Source organism: Pelophylax lessonae, assembly GCF_965119305.1.
Source record: "Pelophylax lessonae genome assembly, chromosome: 3".
NCBI classification, from domain to species: domain Eukaryota; kingdom Metazoa; phylum Chordata; class Amphibia; order Anura; family Ranidae; genus Pelophylax; species Pelophylax lessonae.
This window is the reverse complement of record NC_138770.1, coordinates 439,004,315-439,025,696: the sequence shown is the minus strand read 5'-3', so window position 1 is coordinate 439,025,696 and position 21,382 is coordinate 439,004,315. Positions and strand designations below refer to the sequence as shown.

The 21,382-nt window shown below is 44.6% G+C and overlaps 1 protein-coding gene across 1 annotated transcript in view; it reads left to right on the top strand.

Moving 5' to 3' along the window:
* Positions 1-360: 360 nt before the first annotated feature.
* Positions 361-21,382, top strand: part of LOC309550570 (interleukin-20 receptor subunit alpha-like) — a gene marked incomplete at its 5' end in the record, with an annotated part of 106,595 nt that continues 85,573 nt past the window's right edge. The window contains one exon of the mRNA XM_082250918.1: positions 361-431. Within this exon, the coding sequence (XP_082107044.1) occupies positions 361-431 (71 nt within the window). The remainder of the gene's footprint in view (positions 432-21,382) is intronic.

Below are 21,382 nucleotides of genomic sequence, written 5' to 3'. Positions count from 1 at the left end.
ATGGAGGTGTTAACAACTGTGACATTCCTTCATAGTACTGTATATGTATGCTTCCTCATAGGTAACCAGAGTCCTCATTCCTGGTTTCACAATCATACCTCCTCCTCCTCCTTTTACTGTATGCCTCCTCCTCCTCCACTCTCGTACTGCATTTCTATTATAGGTGATACCAAAGAGTAAAAAAAAAAAAAAAGTGACGAGGGTGAGGCGTATGACCCAAGGGAGCACAGTTTACGACAACTAACATGTTACCAGTCCAGGTAACAATATCGTCAGGGAATGACTGTCCTCTTTATTCTCTACAAGCGCCATGCAAACCTCACCTGATGCTTTCTATACAAGATTTACACACAAGCTGTGATGTCAGCTAATAGCAATAGCAATGTTGCTATCTCTGTTGTTACTCTTGACTCTACCAACGTCACTTTCAGGTAAGCTCTAAATGAATAATTTAAAGAATTGAGGGACTTGAATTTTACACAAAGTCTGCTAATAATGTAATAATAACATGCATGTGATAATCTTTTCTACGTTTTTCTAAACTTTAGTTCACACTCATGTGATCCTACAGCCATGCCATAGTTACTGGCAAAGTGAGTCACTTGTTGGCATAAATATCTCATAGGTAATTCAGTGTCAGTTCTTCCTGGCCTGTACAAATGCCGCAGACAAAAAAATTCCAAATGATGATCTTATATTCTCCAGATTCTTCATTCTGTGGAATAGATAGATAAATAGATGGGGAGCTTAGCTAGAAACATGTGACACCTTATGGACGGTCTTGTGCGAAATGACGGATTCAGAAATTCCTTCACCATTCTTGCCATTGAAATCTTTGAAAGAAGCTAGCAAGCCTGTCAGTATTCTAATGCCCAGCTAAAACTCAAACATATGTTGTATGCGAATCAAAACAGGAACCCTATATGTTATCAATGGCAATATTAATTAGCTAAGGACCATTAAAAGTTTGTGACATGGAAGTCCCACTGCATTTGTCACTGTTCTGTATACTTTACACACTTTTCTACTGGGTCAATTGTTTCATTTTTTGCACATGTTAAAATCTGCATTTTTTGTTAGAAATTACTTTTAAACTCCCAAAGAAAAAAGAGACCCTGGAATTACTATTGAAATTTTTATGGTTTACATGAAATGGGACAACATTAATTTTCCTGGGATAAAACGAATAGTGAAAAATGAAACACAGAAAATGGTTTCTGTAATCTGGGTTAATGACCAGCCAAGTACAATCCAGTTGTATGTCCAACCATTTTTTTTTCTGTTGGATGGAGAAGGAAAAGGTTAAAACTCAAGTAAAGTTTTAACTGCTATACAGGGCTCCAGTAGAGAGATGTACCCTCACTTCCTGTTCTACTAACAATGTTTTACCACACAGGAAGTGTGGGGAACTCTCCAACAGCAACACAAACAAATATAACAATGAATTTCTTTACTAGAGTAGGGGAAGTATAGAAAGCCTTTCAGATCTGTATTTCTCTCTGTGAACCGTATTATGCTTTCCCCTCATTTCCTGACAGGAGTTTCAATCCTTTACCACTCTGGCCAAAGCTATAGAAACTTTTTTGGCTGACAACCTCTTTAGTTTCCCTGGTGACTTTAGTCACAACCTTATCAAATAACAAAATACTGCTGAGAGAAACACCTGACATGGCCACAAATACCACAACATTGAAAACAATAGATACATGTACACAGCTGGAGTCACTGGGTTTAATTATATAGCTTTGCACCATAAACCCCAAAAACCAACACCTACTGTGACTTGTACAGTTGGCAATTGCTTAGGCTCTGAGGGTGAGTGGTATTATTGAATGTGTTTCCTTAACTAGTGAGTAGTAATTGCTTGAGTTAAGTATCAAGCTATATATAAAAGCCAAAATGTATTAAACACATCTAAAAAAACACAGCCAAAAGCAACATGCATCCCCATTAGTATAACAAGCTTCAAAATTGTTAAATAAAAAAAACATTTTAAAGTTTTTAGCCTCAAAAAACTTTTATATCCTAAATTAATAACTTTTTTCAAAGCCTTAAGCTCCATTCACACCTAAGCGTATTGCAGCAATAGCTGCTACACCTCGTTTTTTTGTGGTGCATTTTTGGAGCGGCACCATTAATTCGAATGGGCCTCTCTGAGCTCCAAAAATGCTCATGTACCAAGTTTTGCCACAGAGCCAAGAGCGTTTGGCAGTGCCTTTTTTGGCACGATTTTAGTGCATTTTGTCGCTCGACAATCGCAGCAAAAATGCACTGCATTTGGGGTGCCATTAGGGTGCCATTAAGAAATAATGGCATTGCAAGCACCCCCCTGATTTCAGTACGCTCAGGTGTAAATGGAGCCTTACGGGGGCAGAAAACACCATTATAGCAATGTAAAGTCATATAATGTGTTCTAGTTGAGACTGAATTGGCAACAGGGATTTGGACATGAATTTGTGCACATAATCTTATATACAGAAAGGTCTTTATAGTTGTACGGTTGATTGGTAGATATTAAACAATGACGTTGATTTATTAAACGAGTAGAAAATGTTTACTTTCAAAGTGAATTTATGCTTTGTAGAGTCAATATTCAATTATTTTAGTGAATGAAGTGAAGCAAAGTAAAAAAAAATGACTATGGAAAGAATACACAATCATGTGCACCGAAATAGAAAAATAGGATTTTTGCTTGCACGTTTTGATGATTGAAGTCAGCATATTGTCACCTTAGTGACTAAGATAAGATACTTTTCTCCTAGCACCTCATTCACTGAGATAAGTGAAAATCCACTGGAAAGTAAAAATGCTCAACTCCATTTGTAAATCAAGGTCAACGTGTGATTCACATATCCATGTGTGATAAATAAACCAGATGTCATTACAGTTCATCATTATTCAACTCGTTATTCATTGAACAATAGATCTGGGCTTTGATCTTTATCAGCTGTCATTAAATGGCGGACCGCGGTCTGAACAAGGACCGTCAGCCTGCTAGTCTCACCTGTCAGATCCCTGCCTCTCAGCAGTCCTTAGTTGCTGGGACTGTCGGCGTCCTAGCAACCAATGGCGTCGCAGGTGTGCCCTTCCTCTCCTGGCTCCTACTCCCTGCTCGGCCACAAGGCATGTTGTGACATCACATGTGTGCCCCATCCCCTTTAGCAAGGTTCTCAGTGCCGCTCCAGACCCTGTAGCTTTTTACCTCAGCTGGCTCCCGCTCCCTGCCTGCCCTCAAGGTAAACTGCCCTCACAGAAATTTACAGGGGCACACTGATGTGCACATTTTATGTTAAGGGGCACTCTTGAATATGAGTTAACAGTTCATATTGGTATGGGTGTAAAACGTATAAAAGTGCTCCACTCGTAGTGCCAATCATTCACCCATGGTAAAAATACACACTCACCAGAGGGATAAGCTGTCTATTATTAGAACAGCAATAAGTGTTTGGTGTAAATGGCATCCAGCATCCCCACTCTCACTCCACAGATGGCAGGACCAGACTGCTCTATTCCACTCCACCAGGGGATAGTACCAGAGTTATCAACATGGAGTCACCAACTCCATGGTGCTTTTCATTTATGGAAGCTATACTACTAGTGTTGAGCGAACACGGACTGTATTATTCGTGTTCGTACCGAATAATTGGATTTTTTGTACCCGAACACGGACACGGACACTTTACTGTATGTTCGGGTAAAAATCCGTGTTCGGTCGTTTTATTTCCGGGTTTTGCATGCTTTGGCGCTCTTTTCATGGCGGGCTTTCAACAGCCAATCAACAATCGTTTAACTGGTGTGCCTTAAGCCATCCCAGCCATGCCTGCAAATGTCTCAGTAGCTGTGATTGGCCGTCTGAAGCATGTGACCAAGTCTTTATAAGTTCGAGGCAGCCGCAGCGGCGTCATTATGCTGCTTAGATTCAGGGACAGAGCACACATCAACGTGCTGGCTGCTGATTAGGGAAAGATAGGCAGGAAAAAACCATTTGTGTCCGGATAGAATTGAGGGACAGGTCGGAGTGTTTAGGCAGGGCGAGTTGTAGGCATTTTAGGGATAGAGTCTGCTGAATTATATAGGGTCAGTGTCTTCTACAAACTACAATCGATATTGCTGTGTGGGGGGTGGGGTCTGCACTCAATCCTGATCTACGATCTCTTCTCAATCCTGTTAGGGACAGAGTCTGCTGAATTTTAGGGAAACTGTGTTCTACAAACTACAATCGATATTGCTGTGTGGTGTGGGATTGGAGATAGGCAGGTGTCAGTGATCCACATCCATTTTTCTGTGTGTGAGCTGCAGTGAACACAATCTTTTTGGGCTGCAGTGAACACAATCTTTTTGGGCTGCAGTGAACACAATCTTTTTGGGCTGCAGTGAACACAATCTTTTTGGGGTGCAGTGAACAAAATCTTTTTGGGGTGCAGTGAACACAATCCTTTTTGGTGTGCAGTGAACACAATCTTTGTGGGGTGCAGTGAACAAAATCCTTTGTGGGGTGCAGTGAACACAATCTTTTTGGGGTGCAGTGAACAAAATCCTTTTTGGGGTGCAGTGAACAACATCCTTTTTGGGGTGCAGTGAACACAATCTTTTTGGGGTGCAGTGAACAAAATCCTTTGTGGGGTGCAGTGAACACAATCTTTTTGGGGTGCAGTGAACACAATCTTTTTGGGGTGGAGTGAACAACATCCTTTTTGGGGTGCAGTGAACAAAATCCTTTTTGGGGTGCAGTGAACAAAATCATTTTTGGGGTGCAGTGAACACAATCTTTTTGGGGTGCAGTGAACACAATCTTTGTGGGGTGCAGTGAACACAATCTTTTTGGGGTGGAGTGAACAACATCCTTTTTGGGGTGCAGTGAACAACATCCTTTTTGGGGTGCAGTGAACACAATCTTTTTGGGGTGCAGTGAACACAATCTTTGTGGGGTACAGTGAACAGAATCTTTGTGGGGTGCAGTGAACACAATCTTTGGGGGGTACAGTGAACACAATCTTTGTGAGGTGCAGTGAACACAATCTTTGTGGGGTGCAGTGAACACAATCATTGTGGGGTGCAGTGAACTCAATCTTTGTGGGGTACAGTGAACACAATCTCATACTGAAGGTTTGAGGGTGCTGCCTGTTCCATACTCCCCCTACTCCTCATCTAGCCTTTTAGGGGTACAAACAATAGTAATTGGGGCCTAGTGTGGTTGTGTACGTGTGATATACATACACTTTTTTGGGATCATATTTTCTATTCCGCTATTTAATCAAAAACCTTTGGGGATCAGTTAAATTGGGGGATAGTCTGTGTTGGTACGTGTGAGAGAGATCCACCTTTCCAAGTTGTTGGGGTTCATCTCATACTTCTGAAGGTTTGAGGGTGCTGCCTGTTCCATACTCCCCCTACTCCTAGCCTTTTAGGGGTACAAACAATAGTAATTGGGGCCTAGTGTGGTTGTGTACGTGTGATATACATACACTTTTTTGGGATCATATTTTCTATTCCGCTATTTAATCAAAAACCTTTGGGGATCAGTTAAATTGGGGGATAGTCTGTGTTGGTACGTGTGAGAGAGATCCACCTTTCCAAGTTGTTGGGGTTCATCTCATACTTCTGAAGGTTTGAGGGTGCTGCCTGTTCCATACTCCCCCTACTCCTAGCCTTTTAGGGGTACAAACAATAGTAATTGGGGCCTAGTGTGGTTGTGTACGTGTGATATACATACACTTTTTTGGGATCATATTTTCTATTCCGCTATTTAATCAAAAACCTTTGGGGATCAGTTAAATTGGGGGATAGTCTGTGTTGGTACGTGTGAGAGAGATCCACCTTTCCAAGTTGTTGGGGTTCATCTCATACTTCTGAAGGTTTGAGGGTGCTGCCTGTTCCATACTCCCCCTACTCCTAGCCTTTTAGGGGTACAAACAATAGTAATTGGGGCCTAGTGTGGTTGTGTACGTGTGATATACATACACTTTTTTGGGATCATATTTTCTATTCCGCTATTTAATCAAAAACCTTTGGGGATCAGTTAAATTGGGGGATAGTCTGTGTTGGTACGTGTGAGAGAGATCCACCTTTCCAAGTTGTTGGGGTTCATCTCATACTTCTGAAGGTTTGAGGGTGCTGCCTGTTCCATACTCCCCCTACTCCTAGCCTTTTAGGGGTACAAACAATAGTAATTGGGGCCTAGTGTGGTTGTGTACGTGTGATATACATACACTTTTTTGGGATCATATTTTCTATTCCGCTATTTAATCAAAAACCTTTGGGGATCAGTTAAATTGGGGGATAGTCTGTGTTGGTACGTGTGAGAGAGATCCACCTTTCCAAGTTGTTGAGGTTCATCTCATACTTCTGAAGGTTTGAGGGTGCTGCCTGTACCATACTCCCCCTACTCCTAGCCTTTTAGGGGTACAAACAATAGTAATTGGGGCCTAGTGTGGTTGTGTACGTGTGATATACATACACTTTTTTGGGATCATATTTTCTATTCCGCTATTTAATCAAAAACCTTTGGGGATCAGTTAAATTGGGGGATAGTCTGTGTTGGTACGTGTGAGAGAGATCCACCTTTCCAAGTTGTTGGGGTTCATCTCATACTTCTGAAGGTTTGAGGGTGCTGCCTGTTCCATACTCCCCCTACTCCTAGCCTTTTAGGGGTACAAACAATAGTAATTGGGGCCTAGTGTGGTTGTGTACGTGTGATATACATACACTTTTTTGGGATCATATTTTCTATTCCGCTATTTAATCAAAAACCTTTGGGGATCAGTTAAATTGGGGGATAGTCTGTGTTGGTACGTGTGAGAGAGATCCACCTTTCCAAGTTGTTGGGGTTCATCTCATACTTCTGAAGGTTTGAGGGTGCTGCCTGTTCCATACTCCCCCTACTCCTAGCCTTTTAGGGGTACAAACAATAGTAATTGGGGCCTAGTGTGGTTGTGTACGTGTGATATACATACACTTTTTTGGGATCATATTTTCTATTCCGCTATTTAATCAAAAACCTTTGGGGATCAGTTAAATTGGGGGATAGTCTGTGTTGGTACGTGTGAGAGAGATCCACCTTTCCAAGTTGTTGGGGTTCATCTCATACTTCTGAAGGTTTGAGGGTGCTGCCTGTTCCATACTCCCCCTACTCCTAGCCTTTTAGGGGTACAAACAATAGTAATTGGGGCCTAGTGTGGTTGTGTACGTGTGATATACATACACTTTTTTGGGATCATATTTTCTATTCCGCTATTTAATCAAAAACCTTTGGGGATCAGTTAAATTGGGGGATAGTCTGTGTTGGTACGTGTGAGAGAGATCCACCTTTCCAAGTTGTTGGGGTTCATCTCATACTTCTGAAGGTTTGAGGGTGCTGCCTGTTCCATACTCCCCCTACTCCTAGCCTTTTAGGGGTACAAACAATAGTAATTGGGGCCTAGTGTGGTTGTGTACGTGTGATATACATACACTTTTTTGGGATCATATTTTCTATTCCGCTATTTAATCAAAAACCTTTGGGGATCAGTTAAATTGGGGGATAGTCTGTGTTGGTACGTGTGAGAGAGATCCACCTTTCCAAGTTGTTGGGGTTCATCTCATACTTCTGAAGGTTTGAGGGTGCTGCCTGTTCCATACTCCCCCTACTCCTAGCCTTTTAGGGGTACAAACAATAGTAATTGGGGCCTAGTGTGGTTGTGTACGTGTGATATACATACACTTTTTTGGGATCATATTTTCTATTCCGCTATTTAATCAAAAACCTTTGGGGATCAGTTAAATTGGGGGATAGTCTGTGTTGGTACGTGTGAGAGAGATCCACCTTTCCAAGTTGTTGGGGTTCATCTCATACTTCTGAAGGTTTGAGGGTGCTGCCTGTTCCATACTCCCCCTACTCCTAGCCTTTTAGGGGTACAAACAATAGTAATTGGGGCCTAGTGTGGTTGTGTACGTGTGATATACATACACTTTTTTGGGATCATATTTTCTATTCCGCTATTTAATCAAAAACCTTTGGGGATCAGTTAAATTGGGGGATAGTCTGTGTTGGTACGTGTGAGAGAGATCCACCTTTCCAAGTTGTTGAGGTTCATCTCATACTTCTGAAGGTTTGAGGGTGCTGCCTGTTCCATACTCCCCCTACTCCTAGCCTTTTAGGGGTACAAACAATAGTAATTGGGGCCTAGTGTGGTTGTGTACGTGTGATATACATACACTTTTTTGGGATCATATTTTCTATTCCGCTATTTAATCAAAAACCTTTGGGGATCAGTTAAATTGGGGGATAGTCTGTGTTGGTACGTGTGAGAGAGATCCACCTTTCCAAGTTGTTGGGGTTCATCTCATACTTCTGAAGGTTTGAGGGTGCTGCCTGTTCCATACTCCCCCTACTCCTAGCCTTTTAGGGGTACAAACAATAGTAATTGGGGCCTAGTGTGGTTGTGTACGTGTGATATACATACACTTTTTTGGGATCATATTTTCTATTCCGCTATTTAATCAAAAACCTTTGGGGATCAGTTAAATTGGGGGATAGTCTGTGTTGGTACGTGTGAGAGAGATCCACCTTTCCAAGTTGTTGGGGTTCATCTCATACTTCTGAAGGTTTGAGGGTGCTGCCTGTTCCATACTCCCCCTACTCCTAGCCTTTTAGGGGTACAAACAATAGTAATTGGGGCCTAGTGTGGTTGTGTACGTGTGATATACATACACTTTTTTGGGATCATATTTTCTATTCCGCTATTTAATCAAAAACCTTTGGGGATCAGTTAAATTGGGGGATAGTCTGTGTTGGTACGTGTGAGAGAGATCCACCTTTCCAAGTTGTTGGGGTTCATCTCATACTTCTGAAGGTTTGAGGGTGCTGCCTGTTCCATACTCCCCCTACTCCTAGCCTTTTAGGGGTACAAACAATAGTAATTGGGGCCTAGTGTGGTTGTGTACGTGTGATATACATACACTTTTTTGGGATCATATTTTCTATTCCGCTATTTAATCAAAAACCTTTGGGGATCAGTTAAATTGGGGGATAGTCTGTGTTGGTACGTGTGAGAGAGATCCACCTTTCCAAGTTGTTGGGGTTCATCTCATACTTCTGAAGGTTTGAGGGTGCTGCCTGTTCCATACTCCCCCTACTCCTAGCCTTTTAGGGGTACAAACAATAGTAATTGGGGCCTAGTGTGGTTTTGTACGTGTGATATACATACACTTTTTTGGGATCATATTTTCTATTCCGCTATTTAATCAAAAACCTTTGGGGATCAGTTAAATTGGGGGATAGTCTGTGTTGGTACGTGTGAGAGAGATCCACCTTTCCAAGTTGTTGGGGTTCATCTCATACTTCTGAAGGTTTGAGGGTGCTGCCTGTTCCATACTCCCCCTACTCCTAGCCTTTTAGGGGTACAAACAATAGTAATTGGGGCCTAGTGTGGTTGTGTACGTGCGAGATACATACACTTTTTTTGATCATATTTCCTATTCCGCTATTCAATAAAAACCTTTGAGGATCAATTGAATTGCGGGATAGTCTGTGTCGGTACGTGTGAGAGAGATCCACCTTTCCAAGTTGTTGGGGTTCATCTCATACTTCTGAAGGTTTGAGGGTGCTGCCTGTTCCATACCCCCCCTACTCCTCATCTAGCCTTTTAGGGGTACAAACAATAGTAATTGGGGCCTAGTGTGGTTGTGTACGTGCGAGATACATACACTTTTTTTGATCATATTTCCTATTCCGCTATTCAATAAAAACCTTTGAGGATCAATTGAATTGCGGGATAGTCTGTGTCGGTACGTGTGAGAGAGATCCACCTTTCCAAGTTGTTGGGGTTCATCTCATACTTCTGAAGGTTTGAGGGTGCTGCCTGTTCCATACTCCCCCTACTCCTCATCTAGCCTTTTAGGGGTACAAACAATAGTAATTGGGGCCTAGTGTGGTTGTGTACGTGTGATATACATACACTTTTTTTGGATCATATTTTCTATTCCGCTATTCAATAAAAACCTTTCTAGGGCAAGATCTTAAATTACAGAAATATGAGGAGACCGTCAAATAAGGGCCGTGGCCTGGGTCGTGGTGCTGCTGGTAGAGCTCCTGTTGCAAGGAGAGGACATGGTCGATCTGTGCCAGCTACACGCACAAGTGAAACACCTTCCTCAAGTGTGAGTAGGCGACAGAACCTGCATCAGTATTTGGTAGGGCATCAAACGCCCCTAGAAGTGATGAGGCCAGAACAAGTTGAGGCGATAGTAGATTGGTTTGCTGCTGACAGTGCCTCCAGTTCCTTCACATTGTCTCCCACCCAGTCTACTGCAGAAAGGTCAGAGTTGGCACCTGCAGCCAATGTCCAACCGTCTTTCACCTCACCCCCTTGCAAATCAGGCCAGCAGTCTGAGCCCCAAGCCATACAGCAGTCTCTTATTCTTTTTGAGGACTCTGTCAGCAGGGTTTCCCAGGGCCATCCACCTAGCCCTGCCCCAGAAGTGGAAGAGATTGAGTGCAGCGATGCCCAACCACTTATTTCTCAAGATGAGTACATGCAAGGATCATCGCAGCACGTCTCCGATGATGACGAAACGCAGGTGCCAACTGCTGCGGCGTTCAGCATTGTGGAGACCGACAAGGAGGGCAGGGGTGAAGACTGGGTGGAAGATGATGTGGAGGACGATGAGGTCCTCGACCCCACATGGAATGAACGTCATGCAGGTGAACTGAGTAGTTTGGAGGAAGAGGCGGTGGTCGCACAGAGCCACCAGCACAGCAGAAGAGGGAGCAGGGTGCAGAAGCGGAGCGGCCGTGCCCTAGACACTACGCCCGCTACTGCCCAACGCAGCAAGGGAACGAGCGCACCAAAGTCAGCTCAAAGGAGTTCTCTAGCGTGGAAGTTCTTTAGAAAATGTGCTGATGACAGGACACGAGTGGTTTGCACCCTGTGCAATCAGAGCTTGAAGCGAGGCATGAACCTTCTCAACCTGAGCACAACCTGCATGATCAGGCATCTAAGTGCAAAGCACGAGCTGCAGTGGAGTACACACCTTCAAAACCAAGAAACGTCTCTGGCTCATCCTGCTTCCTCTTCTGCTGCAGTCTCGGCCGCTCCAGCCACATCTGTAGTGATACCGGCACCTGCCACCCCGCAAACAGACGATCTGTCAGCAACACCACCACCTGGGTCACCAACAACCATCTCCACAATGTCCCGTGGAAGCGTTCAGCTTTCCATCTCCCAAACACTTGAGAGGAAGAGGAAGTACCCCCCTACCCACCCGCGATCCCTGGCCCTGAATGCCAGCATTTCAAAATTATTGGCCTTTGAAATGCTGTCATTCCGTCTGGTGGAGACGCACAGTTTTAAAAACCTTATGTCGGTGGCTGTCCCACAGTACGTCGTGCCCAGCCGCCACTACTTTTCCAGGCAAGCCATCCCTTCCCTGCACAACCAAGTGGGGGAAAAAATCAGGTGTGCACTGCGCAACGCCATCTGTGCCAAGGTCCACCTAACTACGGATACGTGGACCAGTAAGCACGGTCAGGGGCGTTATATCTCCCTAACGGCACACTGGGTAAATGCAGTGGCGGATGGGCCTGAGGCGGATAGCAATTTGGCGCATGTCCTTCCACCACCGAGGATTGCAGGGCGCTTCAGTTTGCCTCCTGTTCCTAACTCCTCCTACTCCGCTTCCTCATCCTCTACCGCCTCCTCATCCGGACAGCGTAACACCTTCACCACCAACTTCAGCACGGCCAGGGGTAAACGACAGCAGGCAGTTTTACAACTTGCCTGTTTGGGGGACAAACCACACACCGCGCAGGAGTTGTGGAGGAGCATGGAACAGCAGACAAATGAGTGGTTGCTGCCAGCGAGCCTCAAGCCCGGCCTGGTGGTGTGCGATAACGGGCGAAATCTCATAGCAGCTCTGGGCCTAGCCGGTTTGACGCACATCCCTTGCCTGGCGCATGTGCTGAATTTGGTGGTGCAGAGGTTCCTTAAAAACTACCCCGATATGTCAGAGCTGCTGCAGAAAGTGCGGGCCGTTTGTGCGCACTTTCGGCGTTCTCACCCTGCTGCTGCTCGCCTGGCAGCGCTGCAGCGTAACTTCGGCCTTCCCGCTCACCGCCTCATATGTGACGTGCCCACAAGGTGGAACTCCACCTTGCACATGCTGGAAAGACTGTGCGAGCAGCAGCAGGCCATAGTGGAGTTTCAGCTGCAGCACGCACGCGTGAGTCGCTCTGCGGAACAGCACCACTTCACCACCAATAACTGGGCCTCCATGCGAGACCTGTGTGCCTTGTTGCGCTGTTTTGAGTACTCCACCAACATGGCCAGTGGCAATGACGCCGTTCTCAGCTTAACTATCCCACTTCTATGCCTCCTTGAAAAAACAATTCGGGCGATGATGGAAGAGGATGTGGCACAGGATGAGGAGGAGGAGGAGGATGAAGAGGTAACATTTCCAAGGCTTTCAGGGCAGTCATTCGCAAGGGGCTCCGAGGGTGGGTTCCTGCACACGCAAACGCCAGGGACGCAATTGTCCAGCAGGGGCACAGTTCTGGAGGATGAGGAGGATGAGGAGGAGGAGGAGGAGCTGGAGGAGGAGATGGAACCATGTTCACAGCAGGGTGGCACCCAGGCCAGCTCATGGCCATCACTGGTGCGTGGCTGGGGGGATACAGAGGACACGGACCATACACCTCCCACAGAGGACAGCCTTTCGTTGCCTCTGGGCAGCCTGGCACACATGAGCGATTACATGCTGCAGTGTCTCCACAACGACCGCCGAGTTGCCCACATTCTAACTTGTGCTGATTACTGGGTGGCCACGCTGCTGGATCCCCGTTACAAGGACAACGTACCGTCCTTAATTCACTCACTGGAGCGCGATCGCAAGATGCGCGAGTACAAGCGCACGCTGGTAGACGCCATGCTGCTGGCATTCCCATCTGACAGCGGGGCCACAGTGGAAGCACAAGGCAGAGGAGGAGGAGGAGGAGGTCGCCAACGCAACCAGGGCACCGCCAGCACCTCAGAAGGCAGGGTTAGCATGGCCGAAATGTGGAAAAGCTTTGTCAGCACGCCACAACAAACAGCAGCACCAGCAGCTCAGATGGAACGTCTTAGCAGGAGGCAGCATTTTACCAACATGGTGGAGCAGTATGTGTGCACACGCCTACATGTAGTGAATGACGGGTCTGCCCCCTTCAACTTCTGGGTCTCCAAATTGGGCACATGGCCTGAGCTTGCCCTTTACGCCTTGGAGGTGCTGGCGTGCCCTGCAGCCAGTGTATTATCTGAACGGGTATTTAGCACGGCTGGGGGCGTTATAACAGACAAGCGCAGCCGCCTGTCCAGAGACAATGTGGACAAGCTCACGTTCATTAAAATGAACCAGGCATGGATCCCACGGGACTTTTCCGTACCTTGTGCAGAATAGCAATGGATACCGACCTTACCCACCCATTGTTCCATTTTTGCTCTTTCTCACTCTTTTGGGGTGTACCCTCATTTAAAATTTGTGAAAAGAAGCAGTGTTGGCTACCTCGTCCTCCTCCTCAGGGCCAGATTAATGTAGGGGCTATTGGAGCTGCAGCTCCAGGCCCCTACCTTTTATATAGGCCCCGGGTTGGCCATATTCACTGTTACCGCTCTTCTGTCACTTGTAAACACAGAAGTCTGGCTTCTATGCTCGCTTCCCCAGGCAGCACCCTCAGACCCTCCCCACACAGCGTGAAGGCCGGACAAGGAGGGACAGTTGGCGATGCATGGATGTGTTTATGGGCTTCAGAGACAGCATCCCATGTTGAATTAGGCATGCATGGCTGCACCCTTCCTCCTCTGGGTGCATGGCAAGGCACGGCCCTAAGGCCCTTCAAAATCCTCAGCACCAAGCCCATGATGCTGTTAATCCGGCCCTGGTCCTCCTCCACCGCCGCTTCCACCTACACCGCCCATAGGTGTGCGCAGCCTATTGCATTAAGGTGTGCACCCCAAAGTTGAAATACACATGCATGTGTTTGCCAGCAGGGAGAGTAATGTATCGGGGCCATGTACCTGTAGGCAAGGAGAAATAGAGCAGAGCAGGTCCCAGGGAGATCTTTCCCATCTCCTCACTGGCAATGCTATGTGCCCTAGGTGATTAGGGTGTGCCCAGGCACACCCAGCACACCCTGTGCGCACGCCTATGTCACCGCCACATCCACCACCACCTCAACCTCCCTCCTACTCCATATGGGCCTCGTCCTTCAGAGATGAAGAAGAACATTGTTTTATTTTTCTGTTTTTTTTTGTTGTTTTAAGTTATTTCCCTATCCACATTTGTTTGCAGAGCACTTGCCATGCTCTTAATTACGTTTTGCTGCCATTTGCAGCACTCTAGCCCTTTCCTTTGGTGTTTTAGAGCCATTTTAGTGCCTTAAAGTTCGGGTCCCCATTGACTTCAATGGGGTTCGGTGTCCGGGAAAAGTTTGGTAAAAGTCCGGGACACGGACCCGGACTTTTTTTTAAAGTTCGGCCGAACCCGTCGAACACGGACATCTAGGTGTCCGCTCAACCCTATATACTACAGCTTCTATGAATGGAGGATGAAGATGGAAAGGGCAGACATACTGTAGTTGGCACACTTGACTAAGTGCCCGTGACAGGTCCAGCTGATTAATTTATTAAACCCTGCAGCACTGGGAGATTACAGCTGCGGGGGTATGGGGTTGGAGGGTGGTTATGCAAAGGACAGAAGATTTCAACAAACAGAGCAGCTGCCAGCACAAGTTAAAACTTCTCATTTAATACAAGTACTGTCCCTTGTGCTGTTTTTGTAATTTAGGTGTTTTAAGATGCATTTAATACATCTACCATTTTATGTATAACGGGCTCTTTCTTAGGGTGCTACCCACCTCAATCAATTGCTACATATTCAAGGGCACCACTTAACTCACGTGATTAAACAATTGGCAACTGTAGAAGTCACGAAAGGTGTTTTTTTTAATATATATATATATATATATATATATATATATGTGAAGTCTCAAAAAGAAACTTTGATTTCCAGATCACATGTTAATCCTGGCACTGTAAAGCTGAGATTTTCTGCCAGTCACTTCCTCAATAATACAGAAATATTATGCAGGACAGGAATTGGGGAACCATAATGTTCACTAGGGCTTCTCCACATGGGTATTTTGTTTTGTTAAAGCTTCCCTAAAGTAGGATGGCAGATTTTTCATGAAAAAAAAAAAAAAAAATCTGTGGTTTATAAAATGGTGTAAGTGCTTAATGCAAGATATATGTGATACTAGTGTGCCTAAAGCTGGCCATGTACATTGCAATCTGATTATACAACCCCTGTTCATCCCAGTCTGGACTGAAAGCTATTTATTATGAGGGCCTACCTAATCCATTAATTCAATTTGTATCCAGCTAGGAAGGTCCATTAATTAATAGGTGTTGGGAGATCTAAAGGAGATCACACAATTTGATTGTAATAAGTATGGTCAGCTTAAAGGAAGTGGTTAATGGCAATGTTTCCATTGTATTGGTGGTGAGTATCAAGGGCTATTACATTGTTAGTTAATGTAAATGCCCTAATAAATTGATGCTCTGTGTGAATGTCCTCTTTCTTTTGACATTATTGGAAGTGTGCATGCCCCCTTACATTTATGGTCAGTGGGAGGAAGAATTCTAGTGGATTGTTCTATCCTTTCCAGTATAAGCGTCTGCTAAGGATTTTGGAGGACACCCTACCGTTACTTTTGTGAGACATGTTTCCTGGTATTTTTCAAGAGGGGGAAACAAAAAAACAAAAGGAGTTCCTAAAATCCATACCAGACTCTTGTCCTAGCTTGATAAGGGTCTGGCATAGATTTGGAGGGAGACCCCAGAAAAAAAAGAAACAAACAATATAAAAGCAATAAAAAAACAAAAACAGCCTGGAATTCCCCTGCCAAAAAAAGCCATCAACGCCCTATATTTACAGTTGAGGAAGGTGTTATGCATGCCACATTTCTCTTCTGCAAGGTGCCCATCTTTCTTAAAGTGGTTGTAAAGGCCAAAGGTTTTGTACCTTCATACATTCTATGTGCAGCAGCCCCCCTCAGCCTTATCTGAGCCTATCTCTATCCAGCGATGTTGCAGGAGGGATTCAGCTGCCCAGAACCCTCCCTCATCATTGGCTGAGACTGCAGTGGAGCGCTGTCAATCAAAGTCAGTGAGCCAATGACAAGAGAGGGCGGGGCCTAGTCGTGGTTCCATGTCTGCATGGACACATGGAGCTGCGGCTTGGCTCCGGTGCCCCCATAGCAAGCTGCTTGCTGTGGGTGCACTTGTTTGAAGGGAAGGGCCAGGAGCGCCGAAGAGGGACCCGAGAAGAGGAGGATCCGGGCTGCTCTGTGCAAAAGCACTTCACAGTGCAGGTAAGTATAGTATAACATGTTTGTTATTTTTAAGCAAAAAAAAAAAAAAAAAAAAAAGCAAGACTTTAGTATCACTTTAAGTTACAAAGTTGGGAGGTATGGAATGGATATACAATATCGAGCAATATCCTCTGATGATGTCTGTGCGGACGATACGCGACAGGAGCTTGCATTAGAACTACCTAGCAACATTAGTTAGTGAAATTTTGCTTTTCAGCACCAGAACAGGGTGATATATTTTTGGGCAGGGATTTATTTTTTCTCTAAACAAAGTAAAATAACAAAATACCCCAAGTGTGAAAAAAGGGGCAAAACTTTCCCTAACCCTAAGGACTCTGTTAACTCCTAACCTTATGTGTTCAGCCCCCCCCCCCCTTGTACTTACCTGAGCCCAATTTCGATACAATTTCCCATTTTCAATCGGTGCTGTGCCCGAGATCAGCGGCTCTCTCCCTCCTCAGTGGACATAGACGCAGCAGCCATTGGCTCTTACGGATGCCAATCACAGTCTGTGGGGGTGGGGCAGGGCAGAGCTGCAATGTGTGTGTCAATGGAGGTTCCCATAGCTATCGGCTTGGTATGGGGACAGTCAGGAGGGGGGAGGAGCCAGCAGTGCCAGTGGGGGACCCCAGAAGAGGAGTATTGGGGCTTCTCTGTGCAAAACTATTGCACAGAGCAGGTAAGTATATCACGTTTGTTATTTAAAAACAAAAAGTTTTCCTTTACCATTACTTTAAGTGAGTGCTTAACACCTAATAAACATGCCTAAAACTTTAAACTTTCTAACCCCAAACGATAGACACACAGGAGCCATTTCCAGTGCGGACTGTGGCTGCCCTGGAGCTGTGAGAACCCACTCCATTGAGAGCCAGGCATACTCTCCTGTCATGCGAACTGAATGCAGGGAAATCCTCATCCAATTCACATTAGTGTGAACCTAGCCTGAATCTCACTCAAAAAATAGTCCTAATTAACACCTTCTTCTACTCATATCACAGTGCCTTGGAAGCCCCTGTTCTTGGCACCAAATTCTTACAATGACTATGTCATGGCATATACTGTTTTGATCCAAAGAAAAATAATTGAGACACATACCCCAGGGTAGCTAGGTACATCTGACTACCAATAAATCATAAACACAAGACAGACGATGAGCTTGAATAGCAATATCACCGTATTATCTCCCTAATTTTTCTGACTCCTGGGCAGGCATATTCAGTTAAATGCCATGGAGTATTTGCACCAACCATTTTTTCCCCTCACAAAGTTACATCTGATGCAGTTCCTTTGGTTTGTCCATGTCCACAAAGTAACCACTCAACATAGCAACCAGTGGCTAAGTGGTCAGCACTTCTGCCAGGCAGCATTAGGGTTGTTGGTTTGAATCCCGACCATGACACTACCTGCTTGGAGTTTGCGTGGTCTGCGTGGGTTTTCTCCCACACTCCAAAGACATGCTGGTAGGTTAATTGTCCCTAGCATATGAATGAATGTGAATTAGGGACCTTAGATTGTAAGCTCCTTGGGGGCAGGGACTGATGTGAATACCTTGTATATGTAAAGCACTGCATAATTTGTTGGTGCTATATAAATACCTGTAATAAATAAACCTATGCTGAGCGAGGCTACATTTAATACAATTATCAAAGTTAATGACAAAAAGTGGCCAATTGTTGGTTCCTGTTCAGGTAAAATAGAAAACAAAATCAATACAAATAGAGAGGTATTGATACAAGAGCATAAACAAACAAGATAAAACACCAGGTCTGCATGCTCTCCGTGTGCCTGCGTGGGCTTCCCCTGGGTACTCCGGTTTCCTCCCACACTCCAAAGACATGCTGGGAGGTTAATTAGCTCCTGTCTAAAAATTTACCCCAGTATGTGTTTGTATGGATATGAGTTAGGGACCTTAGACTGTAAGCTCCTTGACTGATGTGAATGTACAATATATACAGTATCTCACAAAAGTGAGTACACCCCTCACATTTTTGTAAATATTTTATTACTGTATATCTTTTCATGTGACAACACTGAAGAAATGACACTTTGCTACAATGTAAAGTAGTGAGTGTACAGGTTGTATACCAGTGTAAATTTGCTGTCCCCTCAAAATAACTTAACACACAGCCATTAATGTCTAAACCCCTGGCAACAAACTGAGTACAACTCGAAGTGGAAATGTCCAAATTGGGCCCAATTAGCAATTTTTCCTCCCGGGGGTCATGTGACTTGTTAGTTCTACAAGGTCTCAGGTATGAATGGGGAGCAGGTGTGTTAAATTTGGTGTTATCGCTCTCAATCTCTCATACTGGTCACTGGAAGTTCAATATGGCACCTCATGGCAAAGAACTCTCTGAGGATCTGAAAAAAAAAAACTGTTGCTCTATAAAAAGATGGCCTAGGCTATAAGAAGATTGCCAAGATCCTGAAACTGAGCTGCAGCACGGTGGCCTAGACCATACAGCGGTTTAACAGGACAGGTTCTACTCAGAACAGGCCTCGCCATGGTCGATCAAAGAAGTTGAGTGCACGTGATCAGCGTCATATCCAGAAATTGTCTTTGAGAAATAGACATATAAGTGCTGTCAGCATTGCTGCAGAGGTTGAAGGTGTGGGGGGTCAGCCTGTCAGTGCTCAGACCATACGCCACACACTACATCAAATTGGTCTTAATGGCTGTCGTCCCAGATGGGAGCCTCTTCTAAAGATGATGCATAAGAAAGCCTGTAAACAGTTTGCTGAAGACAAGCAGACTAAGGACATGGATTATTGGAACCATGTCCTGTGGTCTGATGAGACTGTCAGCCTGTCAGTGCTCAGACCATATGCCACACACTTCATCAAATTGGTCTGCATGGCTGTCATCCCAGATGGAAGCCTCTTCTAAAGATGATGCACAAGAAAGCTTGTAAACAGTTTGCTGAAGACAAGCAGATGAAGGACATGGATTATTGGAACCATGTCCTGTGGTCTGATGAGACCAAGATAAAGGTATTTGATTCAGATGGTGTCAAGCGTGTGTGGCAGCAACCAGGTAAGGAGTACAAAGACAAGTGTGTCTTGCCTGCAGTCAAGCATGGTTGTGGGAGTGTCATGGTCTGGGGCTTCATGAGTGCTGCCAACACTGGGGAGCTACAGTTCTTTAAAGGAACCATGAAACCAACATACACTGTGATATACTGAAGCAAAGCATGATCCCCTTTCTTCACAGACTGGGCTGCAGGGCAGTATGCCAACATGATAACGACCTCAAACACACCTCCAAGGTGACCACTGCCTTGCTAAAAAAACTGAGGGTAAAGGTTATGGACTGGCCAAGCATGTCTCCAGACCTAAATCCTATTAAGCATCTGTGGGGCATCCTCAAACGGAAGGTGAATGAGCGCAAGGTCTCTAACATCCACCAGCTCTGTGATGTCGTCATGGAGGAGTGGAAGAGAACTCCAGTGGCAACCTGCGAAGCTCTGGTGAACTCCATGCCCAAGAGGGTTAAGATAGTGCTGAAAAATAATGGTGGCCACATAAAATATTGATACTTTGGGCCCAATTTGGACATTTTAACTTAGGGGTGTACTCACTTTTGTTGCCAGACATTAATGGCTGTGTATTGAGTTATTTTGAGGGGACAGCAAATTTACACCGTTATACAAGCTGTACACCCTCTACTTTACATTGTAGCAAAGTGTCATTTCTTCAGTGTTGTCACATGAAAAGATAGAATAAAATATTTACAAAGATGTGAGGGGTGTACTCACTTTTGTGAGATACTGTATGTAAAAGCTGCGTAAATTATAAGTACCTGTAATAAATAGATAAATAATACTCTAGTAGATGCGGGACACATATCTATGCTCAATTATAATATGTAGCGGGATCACCCAGGGTGAATGCAGATTGTAAGCTTCTTGAGGGCAGGGACTGATGTGAACAGTGAATGTACAATATTATTATTATTATGATATAGGATTTATATAGCGCTGACAGCTTACGCAGCGCTTTACAACTTGAGGGCAGACGATACAAATACAATACACTTTAAAACAATAGGAATCAGAGGGCCATGCTCCTTAGAGCTTACAATCCAAGAATATATATGGAAAGCGCTGCATAAATTATATGTACCTGTAATAAATAAATAGTACTGTAGTAGATGCGGGGCACATATCTATGCTTAATTATCATATGTAGAGGGATCACCCAGGGTGAATGGAGACTATAAATCAATAACAGGCCAGCAAACTGCACAGATGGCACACACTGCTGTGTTTAATCAAGGACAGTTTCAAAGGTAGCTTTGCCATTTCCACATTGCACAAATTGCGTTTGTATATTGAGTCATGCACACTTCAAAACGCCCAGTGGGTGTAGTGCAAGAAAAACACCCAGTAATGGCACAAAATAGTAGGCTTTTGGATGGTGTATTACTTCCTTCTTATGCTGAATATTCATCTTGGTCTGTAGAAGCCATATAGGTCAGCAGGGTTGAAGCCTCTTCAATAAGATAGAACTACTGTACACATGGTACCAAGCAACAGTCAGGCCTTTTGCAGCAAATATGATGTCAAAACATCCAATTGTGCAGAATTATTGTCCATAAAGCTCATAAAATGCCAAGTGTAGTTAAGATATACCACAAAAGATCAGCTGAGCATACTTCACAATAAAGGTATGTGTCTGGGAATCCCATTGATATTTTCATGTCTGCTAGTTAGCAAAAGGTTGGATTCAACAATTATGCCCTAGGAAATGTGGCTAGGGTAGAGCGATGACTTTTTCAAGCAGACTGGTGTTGCTGAGGGCAAAAAACACCAAACAATAAATTTAGGCAAATGGCACCAAATGTATAATGCAGTGATGACCGAACTTCTTAAAATAGGGGACATCAAAAAATTGCAGATCTGCCAATAAAATATGTTACAGATTACTGGCAACCCTAGCCACATCTTATGAGGCATATTTGTTGGATCCAACCATACTTCCCTATCTACATTATACCTGGAC